The following is a 1,711-nucleotide window of genomic DNA, read 5'->3' on the forward strand; positions in this document are numbered from 1 at the left end:
GGGCCGCGGGGAAGGGGCACGGAGAGACGGTACGGACCGGCGCGTGCGGAGATGGGAAGGGCCCGAGCATGGACTCCCTCGCCCCGCACAGCGGAGAAGCCCAGAGCTGGCGCAGACTGTCACTTTGCAGGCCCGGATCCCCGTCCCTGCACCGCGGGCACAAGCTGGGCCCCCACTCCTGGAGGCGCTGTCCCTCGACAGGCACCGGACTACAGCTCCCAGCAGGCCCCGCGAGCCCTCATTGGCCGCTGCCTCAGGCGCGCTTGCCTCCCTACTTCCGCTTCCGGCCTGTGGCGGCGGTTAGCCGCGGCGCTGGGGGCGGCGGGTTTGAATCGGGCCTTTCCCCTCCCCCAGCTGGGCCCGGGGCTGATCCCGCTGCCATGAACTTCTCGGAGGGCTTCAAGCTCTCGGGGTTGCTGTGCAAGTTCTCCCCCGACGGGAAGCGCGTGGTGAGGGCCGGGGCTGGCGCTGCCCACGCGCGATGCGCTGCGGAGACGCCTTCCCCGAGGGGAGGCGGTGGTTGGGGTTTCCCTGCCCTCGGCTCTGCTCTCTGCCGTTGAGAGGGCGGAGGAAAGCGCCTGTTTGCGGCTCCCCTGCCTGGTGGCCGCGGTCGGGGCCAGCGCGCCTTCTCCGCGGGTCCTAGAGAAGCGAGTTTCCCTGTTGCGTTGTCGAAATGGGGATGAAAACCCATAGGGTGATTTTTCTCTTGCAAAGACCTGAGAGAGGCCAGCGCTGCCCCCCTGCGAGCCGTGGGCCTGCGCCTCCGTTCTGGGGCAGCCCCTGGCTCCCTCGAAAGGATCTGGGTGGGCTGCCCAGGTGCTGTCCTGCTGGGCTGGGGACGTGCTGGCATAGACATTTCTTGTTGAGTTTAAGCAAGTTTGGATATTCCTGTATTTTAAGTCTGTTCCTCCCCCATTCCTGTGTGTGTTCGTAGGTGCTTGTAGCTATTAATATCTTACAGGCACAGTTCATGAAAAGATGCCTTCTTGACATGGCATGTAATCCTGTGCTTGCTGCAAAAGTCCCGTTGCAGCTGTTAGTGAAATAACTAGTGTAGGGACAACTGAATGTTGTTCTTCTTGGATGAGGCTGACTTAGATTGGGTTGTGTAGTGAGGATGTTGTTACCAAGGGAAAGTTCCTATACTTTGCTTTGTTGTAAGATTTAGGCGTTTGTTTAGTGCACAGGTTTCACAAAATGTCTGGATTTTTTTATGTGTTAAAACACCACCACTCAGAGCCTAGAGAGGGGCGGCTTGCGTTCCCGAAGCCACTACTGATATTTTTGGGGACAGTGGGCAAGTCACTTCACCACACTGTGTCTGTGTTTCCTTTTGAGCCCTCACTGATCAGTCTTGTTAAATTGTAAACTCATAGAGCAGTACAGTACTTACCACAGTGGGGCTTTGACCTCAGTTGTGGCCTCTTGACTGCTACAATAATGAGATGTGTGAAGGGGAATACAAACATGATACTACCTAGTCCTCAGAGAGAGATTCATGCTTTTCAAGTTTTTTCTTTCTTTTTCCACTCCTTAAACTGCAGGAGATGGGGGAGGGAGGACTTGAAAAGTAATTAAAACAAAAATTTACTGGAACCAGTTAGTGCATTGTGTGTTTAAAGCTTGAGGAAATTCAGTGTCCCTCGCTCCCTCTTTGGGCATCAGATATTGATTTTTTTTATTTATTTTTTTTTTTTTTTTTTTTTTTTTT

General features: G+C 54.6%; 1 protein-coding gene across 1 annotated transcript in view; it reads left to right on the forward strand.

The window, feature by feature from the left end:
- The first annotated feature begins 328 nt into the window (after nt 1–328).
- Nucleotides 329–1,711, forward strand: part of WRAP73 (WD repeat containing, antisense to TP73) — a 38,760-nt gene continuing 37,377 nt past the window's right edge. Inside the window, exon 1 of the mRNA XM_019511650.1 lies at nt 329–449. Within this exon, the coding sequence (XP_019367195.1) occupies nt 381–449 (69 nt within the window). The 5' untranslated portion in view covers nt 329–380. The remainder of the gene's footprint in view (nt 450–1,711) is intronic.

This window comes from Gavialis gangeticus, unplaced genomic scaffold, assembly GCF_001723915.1.
Source record: "Gavialis gangeticus isolate Ggan-Ray unplaced genomic scaffold, GavGan_comp1, whole genome shotgun sequence".
NCBI classification, from domain to species: Eukaryota; Metazoa; Chordata; order Crocodylia; family Gavialidae; genus Gavialis; species Gavialis gangeticus.